The sequence below is a fragment of the Pristiophorus japonicus genome, chromosome 1 (genome assembly GCF_044704955.1).
Source record: "Pristiophorus japonicus isolate sPriJap1 chromosome 1, sPriJap1.hap1, whole genome shotgun sequence".
Taxonomy (NCBI): Eukaryota; Metazoa; Chordata; class Chondrichthyes; family Pristiophoridae; genus Pristiophorus; species Pristiophorus japonicus.
In genome coordinates, this window is record NC_091977.1 from 472,969,582 (window position 1) to 472,983,779 (window position 14,198).

The window sequence follows — 14,198 nt, forward strand, 5'->3', positions numbered from 1 at the left end:
AACTGAATAAACACGTTGTTACAAGCATCAAACTGAAAATACAGAAATCAAATTCTTATGAAAACATACGATATTTTTAAACCACCACACTGATTACTGTTTTATAAGTCTAGTTCTGTGGATGATAAGGGCAAGTCTATTGGTTCAAACGCGTGTCCGATTGATGCAAGTAAATTGGTCGTTCGGTCTTATTCAAATGTTGGTATCTGTACTGGCCTTTCATTTAGATTTTTAGCTGAACCCAGAAATGACAAACAAATTGATCAAATTAAACATTTAATGATACAGCAATAGTGAGAATATACCCAGTAAAAAAAACTATTTACGCCAGATTATCAGAAAAGATTGGAGTGAATTTGCCAGATTTCTATGAAATGCTAAACATTGTAATATAATGTGAGGTAGACAATGAAAGACGTCTCTCCACCCTCGGTACAAAAAGAAATAAACATATTAATATTTTAGGAGAATTACAACCTTGGGGATATCAGACAAAGCTTGATTGGCGTTTAAAACCCTGTACAACTCAAATATTTTTTTTAAATATTAGAAATATCACAAAATTCCGAGTGCATACAAAGATCTATACATTATCTTTTTTATACTTAGTGTAATTGTTAACTTCTCCATTTTGCACATTAAAGTCTTGTTTAAATACACAAATATGTACAACACAACATATGAACAACAGTGCATCAAAGCTAATGTGCATTTTATACAAATGGTCCTGGGGTTGATTATTTCCCCACCTCCTAGTTGTGAGATCGTTCAATCCAGGCAATTTACAGTTTGCAACGTTGTCCCTTGGGGATTACCAAACAAGTGGTGATTCAACTGAGCAAAACTTTACTAATGGACAGAAGTGCACTTTTTTTTAATCCTGATCCAATAGAGTTTGTAAATCGTGAGCAAAGCAAGGCTCTCCAAATGTTTTCCCATTGCGATCGCCGGCGGAAGGTAACTATTTGTACAAGAGTTTGCTTGTTTCCAACCTAAATTTGTAAATACTGTATTGTCTATAGCTGGTGAAACGCCACCGATCCCATTGTATTTTTGTGTCCTTATCAAGGACAGCAAATGCCATTTGGTCATTTCTAGATTCTGTCTTTTCCCCTTCGCAGTTTTTAATCACACCAGGCATCTTAAATTCCACCATAGATGTAATTACAATCTGCAACAATTCCTTTTTGGCCGTCGGCTCTTTCTGGCTGGTAATCTTGTCGGAATGTCAGAAGAAAAAGGAATAACCCTCTTTAAACAAGAAACCTGGGGGACCGGAGCCATTCTCTCCTTTCATTAGTTCGGGGGGTTTTTTGTGTTTGGTAAATTACCTTCACCTTTAAAAAGGCAATCGAGATCAACAGATAATTGCGGGGAAAAGGGAACAGAAACTTTCTTCGGGCTTTGCCTTCTGCTCGCAGGTCCCATTACTCTCCGCATGCCAGCCCATGAAAGGAGCTGGGACTATTGCCTTCCCTTAATCTAAATTGGTTCAGTTTGAACAGGTGCCATCCTGTGTACACTGCGATAATCATTGGAGACTGACCGAACATAATCCCCCTTCTACCTCTACCCCGACCCAAACGTGACTGTAATAATCTAATGGGGGCGGTGATTATGGTGTATGTGCCTTTTCCCAGCTTTCAAACTAAATCTGAAGTCCGCTGATGTGGCAATCCACCAGATACGACTCTGAAAACCGCCAATGGATGATCATTCGCTAAAAGGGATTTGAGTGGGTTCCGTATATTGACGGGGAAAATCAATGGGAGATACCTATCTATACCGACTCTGCAAGTCATCGCTAAACTTCCACTTGAATCAATGAAAATGCTTGCAGGTTTGTGTATGAATGGATTTTCCCCTCAGGATAACCCTGTCTCCAATTTCAGCGACCAGCGGCAAATCATGAATAACAACTTTATGTGTAACTGTTTCGCACATATATGAAGCACGCTTGTCTCCCCTTCTCTGTATGAACGGAAACCCATGGTTATTTAGTCCCCGTATTGTTTGTAATGTGATACCTTATACAGTGTGATAATATCTGCGTGCATAGGGGTTAGATATCGCCTTACAGGTAAATTGCAGGCAGTGTATTAAAATATCGATGTCATATCAACTAAATGACTGGTATATGAATAAATTACGGAGAAGATGCTAGAGTTTTCTCTCTCCCTTTCTCGCTCTTCCCCTGGTGGATTATTCATGAGGACTGATGTGAGAAACGCAGCTATTTGAGCACATTTTAAATAGCCTGAACCGTCTTCCAACCGACCAGCCCCGTGGTGTCCTCAAATTTGCATTCGGTAGTCTCACTACCTCCGAAATTAGGGACAATTTGCTACCTGCACCCGCATGATTCCACCACCATGTCCTCGTATTGTTTATAGACAACATTATTGCCTGCATCGATGTACAAAATACTGATGGGACTCAATTTGGTCGGAACGCAACAGCTCGGAGGGGTGGAATTAGGGTCCATGGAGTTCATGAGGGTTTGGATAATAGCATGGTTCGTGGGTTCTAAGTGGGATCTGAGGGGGAAGTCACATACTCCCTCGCAGTGATAGGCTTCATAGTCCAGGGGAGCTATTATCCAATCATCCCAACCCAACTCTTTGAAGTTCACATGCAGAGGTTTTTTACTGCAGCGGGACTTGGACTTCTTGCCATGTCTCTTGCCGTGGCGATTTGAAAAGGCGGTCCTTCTCTTCCTCCTGGCTTTGAACTGGCGTTTGCCTTCCTCGTCGGAACCCTCTGACGACTTGATTTTTTCTTTCATCTCGCTGAAGAGATTTTCTCTTTTCCGAGTTCTAGTGAAAACCACTAAAATAGCTCTTTCTTGAGACTGCCTCCCTTTCCGACCAAATCCGACTTGTCTTAGATCGATATCACGGTCGTTTTTGCTGGATGTCACCTTAAATTCAAAACATAGCTGGGTAGGGTGTAGGAGCTTAAAGACCTCCCAGACATCAAATACTTCCCATCCTTGTGTATTTGAATGGTAGATATCAAGCGTTCTAGACTGCAATAATTTGGATGATTGTCCCTCGGTAAAACAGGAGTACAATTTGATGTCGTACAGACCTGTCAGTGTCTTTCGAAAGGCCTCTGGCGTTTTTCTCAGTATTCTCAATTCAGCCCCTACTAATTCCTCTTTGTCCGACAAAGTTGCTACATCAAACAAATATTTCTGCTTTCTTAAATGTGAATGCAAGAGATCGTCTGTAACAGAAAAAGTACAAACATTAGAAGGTAGGCTATAAACAAGGGTCCTTAATTGGGAATCGCACATGGCGTCGAGAAAGATTGATCTCTCTCGATGCACATATAAAAAAACACAAATATATATATGATTTGTAGGACGAGATTTTTTTTAAGTTAAATAGATGTGTCTACCATATTACAGATATAAGTTGAAATCTTTACTTATGAATCTCTAAAAAGGAAACAGGTACATCGCTGGCCGCTCCGACTGATTTACAACGCTTCATTCTCGCTATTTTGAAATATCTCCTTCAGCCTTTCAGATTTTATGTACAACGGAACCGCGCGTTAAACCTGACAAAACAAGCTTTTTGCTGAGACGGTTAATAACTTAAGCTTCCAACAGAAAGAAAAGCTAGTTATTGTACAGTCACCAGACAAGAACTGTGCCCCAGTTATTTCAAAGGAAGCCCGCTTCAAGATTTGAAAATACGCGGCTCCTTGGTTCTGCGTGTTGCAATGAAAGAGATAGGAATCACTGACACTGCGCTCAGCAGGTCAAGCTTTTAACCTAACATAACTGCAAACAAATAAGATTTAAATTTAATCTCACAGAAGCCGCACATTTTTATTTGCTAGACTCCGTCTTATTCGGTTTTAGTAAAGCAATGCTGTACCCTGAACTCGCGGTCTGTGTGAGAAACAGGCTGCTCTTTAAAATTCGCATTCAATAGTGGTCGCTTTTAATAGAACCATTGCAAACTATTAGAAGCCACATTGAGAGCGTTGAAAGCAAAATAACTTCCCCGGGACTTGTCCCAAACTCACAATTGAACTTCTACATGACAACATGCCATGAAATTAGAAGTTAAATACAGCATTGATTTTAAAAAGTCATCTTTAAAGTTGCAGTGTCGTGATTTCGGGAACTCCTATCTTTAAACACGAAAGCTATTGTTTTGGTATTACTGCAGTTACCAATCTACATATCAATATTTCTGCATATTGAATAGAAATATAACAGCCCAGTGTATTGAAACTTAACGTGCCCTGTCCCTGTAGAACATCAAGTACTCTGTTTTAAACTGACTTTTGTCTATGATATTGCGGTTGAAATTTCGGAGAGTAAATGTGCTTTGTGGTATATGCCATCAAGAAAATACAGTAATTTGGTAGTCTACAACTGAAATGGCAATAAGTCCTTATCCACATAATCTGCTGAAGTAAATATTATTATTACAACAGATCATTTGTATTTTTCCTAACACGCATGAAAGTTTTGAATTATCTACATTGCTAACATCAGTTGAGGTGATCACAGCTGACGCTTTAGAAGGTCCTGAAATCACAAGCAACAAATGTATAAGCAGCCACATTTATTATATATAGAGCAAGAGAACTTAGTTATATGCGAGCCTCTGCCTTACATTTTAACAAGGGTAAAATCTCTCATCAATATAAGAAAATCTATCCACGAAGTTTAATAACGATTGCAGATGCTTATGTTAAACAGCCACACTCCCCACAGAAATCACCACTACATTACCTCTAAGAGTCGGAAATACCAAGTAATCGCTCAGTTGGCTGCATGTGCGATGATCTAATTATTCGGTATGCAACAACCAAATTATTTTGGCCTATAATATACAAAATTCCACTGAACAGTAGTGTTCAGACTATTTCGAGGAGGGGGGTGCCATCAACTGCAAGTTAAAATAAGAATGCGTAAAGTTCTTTACAATACACATTGTTGTTGAAAATCAAATCCTTTGTATTTAAATAATTAAATAGTTCAATTTTGCACTACATCTGGACCTATCTGGAGTCTGTGCTTGATGTGCAGATGTATATGGAAGGTAGTTTTTGTTGCACTTTATTTCCCAAGTGGCGATCATACAACAGCACAATAATCTGTTTACACGGATGTACTTTCCCCCAAATAACACACGTACTGTTTTTACATATAAACTACCGTTGTCGAATTTCCAGGTTATGTTATTTTTTTGTAATTAGCTGATTATGTTTTTACTGCAAGGCATGCATGTAACAGAATAGGCCGTATGTTTATTCAATGTAGATGATGCAGTCGTTTTGCCAATATAATGTCTTTGTCCAAACACTGATCCCAGCTGGCAGGTGGATTCATTTGGACCAGAGGCATTTCTAATAAAACGTGCAAAACTTAAATAATGATTATTGATAGTGCACTTGTGTGTTATACTGGGGAATTGTCTGCGAGCTTTCCTTTCCAAAAAATAATTAAACTATACCACACAGGCAGAATTCTGCCAATTTTAGTAGATTTGAAACAGATGACCAATTCTATGCTCTTGTCTCTAATGTATACACTTTGATTAGGAGTGCATTTTAACAATCTGTTCACTGACATCCCGTGTCTGTGCGTGCGATAGTTAACCATGGTGAAATGGCATTTTAATTTAAAGAACTGGCACAGCCAAGAACAGTATAGACAACATAGTATTGTAATATCGTGCTTTTACTTTTATGCTGACCCAACTCCTTATTTTGTCAGAATTGTTTAAATTCAACATTCTTATAAATAAAATTACACATGTAATTTACAATATATTTAATGTGTAGGGTGCTGTGGTGTTAGAAATGCTGAAGGAAATTTCTGCCCAGCTGATTTCCCTTCGACTGCCCCTCCCTCTCCCTGTCCCTCAAGGTTTCAGAGACTTTAGTCATTCCCTAATGAAGTTTTCCTTTAATGAATAGGTTGTGCTGGGTGACGTGTTGATGAAATTGGACGGCCAACTCGTGAGTGTGCATAAATCAGGCCAAAGAGACATGTCAAGCTTTGCAAATCCAATTCATTCCTTCAAACATCAATTCTGTCACGTAGAGGAAATAAAACATAACTTTCTAAAAAGCGAACAAACCTCCTTCCTGGAGACTTATATATATATATATATATATACACATACATACATATACAATACAAGCGTTGAACAATCACACGTGCAGGGCACCACGTTGGCTCTGTAGTATGTCAGAGACAGAAGTTCAACATGAACAATGAATAAATCTTGCGGTAAACGTGGGCCCTGTAATGTGAAGTGTTATGGTGCCGTGTATATATCCGCATAATAAACGGTAAAGTCTGAGGGTGGTATTCACAAAGAAAACTTCGCCTTGGTCCGGCGGAGCACCTGCCCGCCCCTCCCCCCAAAACAGCAACTTTTCCAGGAGTGTTGTCAGCGCCCTTCACCAAATTTGTTTCAAACTTCTTTGAATTCAGGAAAATGCTTCGTTGGGAAAAGACACTTGGAGGGTGTAAACCTGTGTCGTTGGGGAGAACTATTAGATTTGGGATACTTTGAACGGTAACTGTCTACAGTCAAATTTACCTATGACCGAAGGTCTTTACATTTATCAATCCGATGTTTAAAAATGTGTCAGATAAGATCCCTTCAATTCAGAAAGATAATAATCAGTCTTTTATCGATTCAAAAATGATAGATTAATACATGTTGGCACGTATTTTGTAGTTTTTAAAAAATATTATCTCCATTCCAGAAAGGGGTCGTTTTAAGATATTTCATAGTCATTGATATGATACATTGTTCACAAATATTCCCGCAACTCAAAAGACAGCCGGAGAATTTCCAAGAACCCACTGAAAACATGGCGACTACATTTAGGATTTTTTTATCCAGCCTCAAGCGTGACGAGCTGCTCGGGACACTGTTAAGATGCTTGTAAATTCGGCTGGGTGTGTGTTTTGTACCCTGCATATTTATAGCTTTAATACTGGTATGGGTAGGGCCAGTCAAACCACTAATGTCAAAGGTGCAATATTGCCATTTTATGGAAGGGGGTCTTGTGCCTGTTGCCACCCTCTCCACTCGCCAACTGCTGCCTTTAATCCCAGCTACAAACACCTAATAGGATGACAAAGCGGTGGAGACAAGTGCTCCATATTCCAGTCTGCTGCTCGCGATCTTATCTGGCCTTCTTTTGTCATGTTTTGAAGAAAAAAAACACGGAATTCAAATCCCAAAAAAGTCTACTCAAAGAGAAATGCAGCGGGCAAGGCGCACAGCACTTGCCTTTGTCGAGTGAATTTGCTACTACTGTATTGGACATGAGGGCAAGATTTACTTTCCAATCATGCAGCGCAGTCAATCGCCTAAAAACGTTTAAATGTGCTTTTCACTACAGCTAAATTAATAGCGATACTAAAAATGTTTTGGTCTTATTTATTGCCCTGTCTATTCGCTTCGCTCTGCATATATCTGTCATATCTTCTCTGTTTCCACAAGTCTGCCAGCTCCCAATCTGTTTCTCTGTATCTCATGCTATCCGTCTGTGTGCAGCACTTCGTTTCATTCTAGATGCACATAACTGCGCTCAGTACAGCATACAACGCTGAAATGGTTTTTCTTCTTCTTGAGACTGGCTCTGGTTACTTCTTGCATTACTGTATATCTATACGGAAGCGGACTAATTTAAAACAGAAATCAATTTGCACTGTGCCAACATAGATTCTTGTCCCGGAGTGCCAAAAAAGAATGGTGTTTAACAACAACGGGATGAACAAAGGTTCACTTTTGACAGTTAATTGTTATGACAACTTATTTATTTTAACACAAGTATGATGCCCGCGTTTAACTTGCGTTAAGGAGTTTATGAGATAGGAATTGGAATCATTTGCTTTAGACTGCCAGGTTACTCATTTATTCTGGAACGTCGGAAATTGTTTCAACGAGATTAATGTTACAATCCCTTGTTCCAAACTGATAAAGATCGTAAAACAAATGCACTTAAAACTATACACAGTAAATGCGCGTCTGAAAGGAAAGCGACCTCGAAAAATGTCACCTATGAATCTTTCGTCGAGCATTAGGCTTCTTCGGTTGAACCCAATTCCACATCAGCAGCTTTTCCATAAAACACTCGCCTAACATACAATGTCCGTCCAGAGCCTTTCTTACCTAAGGTTCACGTTTCGACTTGGTCAGAGAACGTGTTCCTCTGCTTATCCCACTAATCGTTTTGATATCCCTTCTGCCTTCACTTTCCCTGAACACGGTGTAATATTAAACTTAGATTGGAACCTTCTGTTTGGGCAGTTCCTTTAAGCGTCTGTTCCACATTAGTGTTTTTATATGGGTCTCAAACAAATCGAATACAAGGTCACCAAATAATTAACAGTTTCCAATTCCCTCTTCATCCATTAAAATACTTCCCTGCTTATATTTCATTTCCCCTACGTCTTAAAGTTTATAAAGACAACAGTCTGTCTGCCTTCAGTTATACCCAGTCCTGTGTAGCTGCTCAGAAAGAGAGAATCGCTCCAATGATGCAAATACAACATCACAGGTTGTGGAAAAGTATCCTAACTTTCAGCCTTTTGTCGTTTCCCAGTGTTGCATTAAATTCGGCTTTATTGTCTATCACACTGGAAACGAAAACCTGGGGCAAATAAAAGATTTTAAATCCAAGTAATGATGTCTTTAACTCCAAACAGGCAGCTGTGGCTCGCTAAAAAAAACATTCTGTTTCGAAAATGCAATAGCAGATTTCATATTTGATGTACTATATACACACAATAGCACACGGCTATACAGTATAGTTATCACGAGAGCACCACGAGTACTGTAATGAGACTAAGAACATCATCCTTTGATTAACAAAACCTTTTTTTTCTTTCAGCTTTAGATGCTGCTAGTAAACCTGTCGTATTTTCTTTAATTCCTTGGCCTAATTGTCATGTTTTACTCTGCAAGCTCTAATGCTGGGGGTCCCGAGGCCAGCGCGCACCATCTGCGTTTTAATGAGTTACTTCATGTGCCAAAAGTAATTTTGCTACATTCAACTAGTTCTTGTCTGATCTTGCGACCGTAACGAACGATGAAATTCGCATACTTCTCTAGCCTTGTGCTTTGCTGTCTGTTTTTTTTAAATGCCCTCTAGTCTATTAACTGATTTTGTAAAGAATCGAACTAATGCTGGGAGTTATTGGTTGGAACAAAGCAGCCGGTTAGAAACTGCACTGTATATGCTGTTTTTTGTTAAAGAAACTGGTTCGTGGCTAAAAGTCTGCTAAGTTCGAGGGAGCAGCGGAATTCACATCCAGCAATTAATGCCTCGCAAAGTAGCGATCGCGGAGGGTGGTGGGCAGTAAAGAAATAACCACTTCAGAGGAACGGAAGTTCTGTTGAGTTTTGGTGAATTGCCATTGGCTGGGCCAGTTCATTATGGGAGAACAGACAATATTTGATATGTTGTGACATGAACACTCAATTAGATCATTGAGTTCAAATACTCAAATCACTGTCTTTATGCTAAGCAACCCTCAGAAGGTCCAGCGCAGGGTCACAGCGGTGACACATTAAATCACAATCATCCAGCAGACTGCGGCTCTTGCTCCAGCCACTGGCTCAGTTCAAAAAATACAGGCCCGAGTCGAAAAAACTGTCACAGTCTGCAGTAAAAGGAGCAGCGCCTTTCTGCACTTGAAGCAGACCGTTCAGCAGGTATTACGTTTATAGCGCTAAAGGAATTTGGTGAAAATAAACCTAAGATTTTTTAAAGCTGATAACTGGATATAATTATTAAAAAGCTGTCGGGTCTGAGCAGGCTTGTAATCGGTTTACAGTTAACGGCACATTTCTCAATATGTCGAAACCACACCTCCTGTACAGTCCAGGCAGCGCAAGTTTATTTCCTTCTGATCTGGTTCAATCAAGAAATGTTGTTGAGCCTAAGTTGACGTTTACTTGACGTTAATCTTTCAGCAATGTTTAAAAGCTAACCGCGCAAGATGAAGTAGAATATAAATGTGGGATCTAACTCATCGCTTCTAATAAATCTGCATATGTTTTAAAAATTGCAATCTTAAGAATTGTTTGCTGTGTTCTCCCCAAGTTTCAGCCTTGGTCTATCAGTAACACCCCACTGGTTTGCCTAGATTTCTTTCGGATGCTATTCGAGCCGCTGTGCGTTTTCTGTTTTTATCACACGGCAGTATCCCGGTTACTCCACTGATCCATGCCATTTACTGTTCGCCACTAAGCGCTGCTAGCAAATTCGATTCTGTCGCTCTCGCCACTTTCGTAATCACACAACACGGATAGAGAGTTTATTTCTAAAAAAAAGTCGCTATTTACTGGATTTGATCAGAGATGTTTGAAAATAAACGTTTTACTTCAATAAAACGCGTCTTCTTAATCCCTCATAAGTAAGTGTCGTGATCCACGAATTATTCGAGATAGCTTCAGACTTCCGTTAAGGTGCTCAAATAGATTAACAAGTATTTCATTTCAAATAACATGCTATCCCAGAATGCTTACCGTTACTCCTGGGCACATTTCTGTCTTATTGCGAAACAGATCGGGTAACCTGACCACACAGGTACGTACGTACGCTCTTCTCCAGTTAACAACAGAAGTAACTTGTGAATGGAGCTGCAGGCTAACCCGCATTCAAAATCTTAAGGGCCATGTGCCTGTTTCCCCCCAAGGCGGGGGCACAAAAATAAAGATCAACATGAAATAAATTAAGGTGATTTACATCATCCCTTTTCAACGGCCAATCAGTCCCGCTGATTTGAATGAAATCTGTGAAGTTAGCCGCGGTTTGCTGCAGTTTAGCACTAAAATCAGACAGGTTGTTGTAAAAGAGGTTCTAGTTTACGGATAACAGGGCAAGGACAGAATTTACAACAGTCATTAAGACCGAACATCAATTAGCATGTTATTAGTCACAAGTAAACGTCAACTTAGGCTCAACAACATTTCTTGATTGAACCAGATCAGAAGGAAATAAACTTGCGCTGCTGCCTGGACTGTACAGGAGGTGTGCTTTTGGCATATTGAGAAATGTGCCGTTAACTGTAAACCGTTTAAAAGGCTGCTCAGACCCGACAGCTTTTTAATAATTATATCCAATTATCAGCTTTTAAAAATATTAGGTTTATTTACGCTAAATTCCTCTAACACCGTAAACCTACCTGTGGAATCGTCTCCTTCAAGTGCAGCAAGGAGCTGCTCCTTTTCTGCCTCTTATTGTGAAAAGATCAATGCACAGGTTTCAGGTTGAAGTGGAAAATGTAATTTTAACGAAAGCTGAGATCAAAGTGATCTTTCAGGATCCCCAGAATCGAAGTCCATATTTTGGACCAACCTCGTTTTAATATTTTGCTTAGCATTTACAGAATGGCGCAGTCAGTGCAGAGAAAAAGTACATCAACTCCCACAATGCGTATGGCAAAGCAGCTTATACTGATAACGCACTTTACTGATAAGATAGTGCTGGGTCCAGCAAATGTTTGTGTTCAGCTGCTTTGAACTCTGTTTGCTTTAAGGCTGAGATTTAAAGTATTTTTTAAATTATTTTAAAATCAGGCTACTTACAAGTGACCCCATATTATATCAAATCGAAGAGAGTATGACGTTTATAGGTGGAAAGTTATATATGCTGCTTGTTTAAACGGCACAGTATGCAGTAAGTGCCCCCTATTGTTTCTGAGGTAACCCCTACAACTTTATAACATTCTTGCCCTCTTATTTAATTTTACAAAAATAAAACTGCCAAGAAATTGCCAGCAATCGTTCTCTTTCGGAATTAGCCACCAGCACTCGGTGCCAGCTGTCCATAACGTTACAACCCGTTTCAACAAATTGGCACAGATTGCTACAGACCGAACCTGCCCTTAAAAAATAGAAAACGGCATTAATTTTCGATCTGGAAAATGCACAAAGAAAATAAATGGGGTCATGAGAGGGGACAGAAAACGAAGAGATGACTCGGTAGAAGACGGTAGCGTTAAAAGGACCGGATTTGTGGGTCAGGACCAACCTTCTGCTCTGTCCACGAAACTTGTGATCGTGTTGGCAGACTTTGTTGCACGGAAGAGACTGGCGTTTATTCCAAGTTTCTCGGCTGCCGAGTAAGTCCTGTATACCGACATCATGAACTGGTGAGGGATCACAGTGTCGGCCCGCCGGCCTCTGCCAGCCCGCTGACCGCTCTCTTTAATCAGTAGCTTTCGCCCTTTGCCATCCTTTTGGAGCCCCGCTCGGCCGAACGCTGTCCCGGAGGAGCCGGCACTGGGAGCAGCAGGAGCGAGGGACAGAGCTGCCGGCTCCACGCACTGTAAATCCCACCAGCAGCAGCAGGTGACCGAGCAGAGGAAGAGGGCAGCGGCTCGGAGCGGATCCATCCCGAATGAGTCCCGAATGGAATTTAAACCGCTCCGCTCGGGCACGTCTCGCTTAAGCTTAAAAAAAAAAGCCCCGCAAGCGCTTGGCCGTGAGAAGCTGCGCGCCGGCCCGCCTGCCCCGTTCCGCCCCGCCCGGACGGCACCCACTGCCCTGACGCCGCGCGCCGGCCCGCCCACTCACGCACGCCCCCGACCCGCGCGCGCGCGCTTCCCGATTGGTCGAGCGGCGGCCCTGGGCGCGCACTGCCCTTCCCCTACCGCCAGGGGGAGGGGGAGATGAGGAAGCGGGAGGCCGTGATCAGATCGGGGCACTCTCTCTCTCTCTCTCTCTCCACCCAAACATTCACCGGCTCCCAATCTCACAGTGATCACAGACCATGTCTAGGGACATGTTACCAATCCGAGTATGGAAAAGAAAGACTTGCATGTAGCTAGCGCCTTTCATGATCCAAAGCACTTTATAGCCAGTGAAGTACTTTTTTTCTTGAAGTTAGTTAGTCACTGTTGCAATGTAGGAAATCATTCTACACTCTCAGGATCCCTGGTGTTAAAGTTCAGTCGAAAATTGGAATGCACTTATCAGATTGTTTTAAAGCCTGCTAGCAGAATAAACACAGTCAAATTATGTATTTACCAAAAAATACTCCACGGGCAAATACCAAGCGTGACAGTTGGTCACTGGCAGTCCTATGCTGAAAACATGGTCCTCTATTTGAATGGATGGTGTATGTTGTCCTCCACAATGAGATGTTCCCCCAATGTAAATCTGAAAAGATATATGATTAGTGTTACACACAGGTGCAGTACAAGAACGTGATCTTCGGAATTTGAGTTTAAAGGCGAATAGCAAAATAATTTATGAATCCTGTCAGTGCAAGATTATTCTATACGTGTATGGACAAATATAATCATCATCATCATTGGCGGTTCCTCGAACGAGGATGACTTGCTTCCACAAGAGTTCACAGATGCTTCAATGAAGGACCCGATGTTCCAGTCCTGAACTCCAATTGAAGGAGTGGCAAGAAATCAAACATACATGAAAAGCGCGTATTGCTAAATGAAGTTTGATTTGCAGTCACTAATATTTTATAATAATGAACTGTAATACATTTTAAACTCCGTGCTAGTTAGGTTATATGTCTATACTGGTTTCATTGATATCTATTTCATTGTTCTGGGAAATATCTAAAATACTTTGGTACAAATGTAAACTACTAAGAAAAAGCAGCAGTAGGAAGCTTTGCACACTATGTTATTCATTATTAACAAGCTTATGTTTCCTCTAATATTGTCCAGCTGACCACTGCACACTCAATGCTATGATTCAATTATAGGTTGTTGCGTGTGTAGGTAAAGTTGATAGTGCCTAAAACATTAAACGATTCCCCCATCTGGTGGCAGTACTAAGCTGCAGTGCATCAAATATACTGTAACTGAATACTGTACAATGATTTGCCATTGCCCGATTGTGCACTTTTAAAATCTATTCTGGTGCTCCTTTAAAATCTAGATACACAGAATTAACACTGAAAACAATGGAGAGTTTTTATATTGTTGTAAATTTGTATTTTAACTAATTTCAATTGATCTTGAATAATAATTAGCGTGCCGGTCGCAGATTACTGCGACTCATCCGCAAAGAAGACTTTGATTTATTCTTGTAGAAATAAGGGTTTAGACACTATCACCGTCTATTTAGCAGGGCTGCGGTCTACTCTTTATTCAAAGACCCTCATTTATTTACTATTAGCTGATCATTAACTTTTGGCACTAAATTCCCATTTTGCTGTGCTATTAT

The 14,198-nt window shown here is 40.5% G+C and overlaps 1 protein-coding gene across 1 annotated transcript; it reads right to left on the reverse strand.

Moving 5' to 3' along the window:
- Positions 1-2,166: 2,166 nt before the first annotated feature.
- gdf6a (growth differentiation factor 6a) lies at positions 2,167-12,424 on the reverse strand. The gene is made up of 2 exons (XM_070876424.1): positions 12,034-12,424; positions 2,167-3,228 (listed from the first exon to the last, which is right to left on the reverse strand). The coding sequence occupies exons 1-2, from the start codon at positions 12,395-12,397 to the stop codon at positions 2,345-2,347; spliced, it is 1,248 nt and encodes a 415-aa protein (XP_070732525.1). The 5' UTR covers positions 12,398-12,424; the 3' UTR covers positions 2,167-2,344.
- Between the last annotated feature and the right edge of the window lie 1,774 nt (positions 12,425-14,198).

Coding starts and splice junctions, on each gene's coding strand:
- gdf6a (XM_070876424.1), bottom strand. CDS start 12,397: ATGGATCCGCTCCGAGCCGCTGCCCTCTTCCTCTGCTCGGTCACCTGC. Junction 3,229..12,033: donor TTTCGTGGACAGAGCAGAAG/GTTGGTCCTGAC, acceptor TTTCTGTTACAG/ACGATCTCTTGCATTCACAT.